Here is a 2828-nt window from a genome sequence, read left to right on the forward strand (position 1 = left end):
CGTGTACAAATACATACATATATACAAACTCGCATCCTTATAGATGATGGGCATGAGCAGTGACGACGACAAAGGCAAGGGCAAAGCCGAAGTCAATCACACAGATGAGGAGCCACGCGACAAAGTACAGCTACCCTGGGTGGAGAAATACAGACCCAAATGTATGGATGATTTGGTTTCACACACAGATATAATAAGTACTATACAGACATTTATCAAGGAGGATAGAGTGCCACACATGCTGTTCTATGGTCCCCCAGGTACTGGAAAGACGTCGACTATATTGGCTGTAGCCCAGCAAATATACGGGCCCAAGTATAAGAATATGATCCTGGAATTGAATGCCAGTGACGACCGTGGTATTGATGTGGTCAGGGAGAAGATTAAGTCCTTTGCGAGCACGAGGACTATTTTTAGGTGTGTATATGATGAGATATACATCATCATGATTGTCTATATACATTAGCTTTAAGTACTTTTACTGTTTAACGTCCATTGTATCAGTTGTGTGACCAGACGTATACCCATACACATGGGATTCAAATACGGTGTGTGCGTAGTTTTGCACCTAAGAGCATGCTCATTTACATTAGATATAAGTTTTGTCGGACGTCTCATGCGTGCACAGTTGTGCGCCAAGGCATACGTCTACATGTGATATATATCATGCCTTGACAATGTTGTGCTTGATCTCCTGCGACTTGCTTTCTCACAATCGCTGATTTGAGTTTACATTTTTGGTAATTCTAAGACTTAAAAGTTTAATTGTGTTCTCAGTATTGTGTGCGGGGATGCTGTCTCGTTGCGCCATTGTCATAGAATAAGCGTGATCGCTCGCAGTGGTTCTTCTTAGGCTTCACGAGTTGCCGATGCACAATAGTATGTGTATGTTTTATGGATTGATTTAGGCATAGTCTGTGTATAAAATCACAAGTACACTGCTTTTTTCCTGTTTACAATGGCTTCGGATGTACAAAGACCCGATAGTTTTGCCCTTCCTCTTGGCTTATTGATGTCTCTACACTTGACTACTTATCGAATCGGACAAATAATCACTTAACCATTTACCGGATATACACATTCGCATGCACGCTTGAAAAATAGTGAATGAAGTGGCTTTTTGTATAAGAACACGTCTTGTGAGCACATGAGTACACACGCTTACTAGTGTGTTTGTTTATTCAACAGCTATTTCACTTCAGTACGTCTGCATAAAATCGCACTTTTCTATCCTAACTTGAGCTGCGTATATATGACTAGTTTATCTATTTCTATTCGGATAACACATGCATATGATTGCACATCCCTGTCCGTAATTTGAGCTGCGCACATGTCATTAATCTACCCAAAACTACTCATAAAGAACAAAGCATGCAAAGTGAATATATATGCGGTGTGAACTTTTACCGAGTAATTAACAACTTTAAACCCTTGACTCGCCTTCTGTTCACACCGATGCAGCTTTGGATATACCGTTTGTATATCTTCCAGGACTACTCTCATCTGCAACCATATGTGCTCTGATTTGCTCATTCGTCAAAAAGGGAAATCGATTTTCCTTCCTAGAGTACAAATAGTGTTCTCAAACAATGTTTTTCACGGTACCAAATAACCGAAGTATCTCAGATTGAATCATATCAATGTATGGCGGACTTCGCATTTGATCAGTGCTGATCGGATCGGAAGTACTTTTGGTCTGCCAATCTGGTCGAATTCGTTCACCCTGGCACACGTAGTATGATTAGGAGATGCTCATACTCATCTGTTAGGGGAACTGTCTCGAGACTTTTATGTCAGTGCCAAGTGGACCGTTAGTCTGTTTCTACTTCTTATCAAAAGACAACACTAACCAGAAAGTATAGGAACTAATACTTACTTGAATCGTGTACCTTGCTCTACTGTAGTTCAGGCTACAAATTGATTATACTGGATGAAGCCGATGCGATGACGAATGCAGCACAGGCTGCTCTCAGACGAGGTAAGATGAGATGGCTGTGTTATCCAGTGCTACCTGATGCATAGGGGTGCGCGAGCAGTGCAAATCGTGGCAATAAAAAGCTGTGTCTTTTACCACCGATTATTTCGTTCGTAGGCATACAAAACAGTAGCTGATGTGCCGTACAGGATTTGTCATTCCTGCTTGCTATTGTTCATCTTAACGGATATCCAAGCAACGGAAAAACGTATACTGATCCTCATTCCCGATTTCCCACTTCCTCGCCCCAGTCATTGAGAAATACACAAAGAATGTTAGATTCTGCCTCATATGCAACTATGTATCCAAGATCATCCCGGCGGTACAATCTCGTTGTACAAGTTTCCGGTTCGCACCACTGGCCGTAGAACAGATGGAGGATCGATTACAGCACGTAGTCGCCTCTGAAAAGTATGCATTTTGTGTGCGTGAAAGTCGCTGTGAGTCGATATAACGACAGTGGTGCATGTTTGCGGTGTATTTGATATATGTTCATCATAAGAGTCGTGATCGTATCGAAGACGTTTGCGATGTGAACACGAGGTTGATCCAGTATGAAACTGATTCCCGCGTCAGGAGACTATGTCATGTGTGTATGTGGAGGGTTTCGATTGAAGGAGCCAGTCGCATCCGAGCTGTATATTTTAATGTTTGTGAAATGAATCTAGCGAATTCGTATGCGCACCAAGGAGGCATGCCATGTATGTGCGTGAATTTGCGGTTCATAATACTAGTATCTTAGTAGAGGACTGTATCTTGTATGTGTACGAGATTAACAACCCCATTGAGTATTTACTTGTATTGTCGCCACGTCCAGATCTGTAAGAAGTATGCTATATATTTATATATATAC

General features: G+C 41.6%; 1 protein-coding gene across 1 annotated transcript in view; it reads left to right on the forward strand.

Annotated features, from left to right (window-relative positions):
* The first annotated feature begins 28 nt into the window (after positions 1-28).
* The window catches only part of SARC_07691 (replication factor C subunit 5), a 5266-nt gene continuing 2466 nt past the window's right edge, over positions 29-2828 (forward strand). The window contains exons 1-3 of the mRNA XM_014298358.1: positions 29-417; positions 1905-1978; positions 2227-2386. Coding sequence (XP_014153833.1) covers positions 44-417; positions 1905-1978; positions 2227-2386 — 608 coding nt within the window. The 5' untranslated portion in view covers positions 29-43. The remainder of the gene's footprint in view (positions 418-1904; positions 1979-2226; positions 2387-2828) is intronic.

This window comes from Sphaeroforma arctica (assembly GCF_001186125.1).
Source record: "Sphaeroforma arctica JP610 unplaced genomic scaffold supercont1.626, whole genome shotgun sequence".
Lineage (NCBI taxonomy): Eukaryota > Ichthyosporea > Ichthyophonida > Sphaeroforma > Sphaeroforma arctica.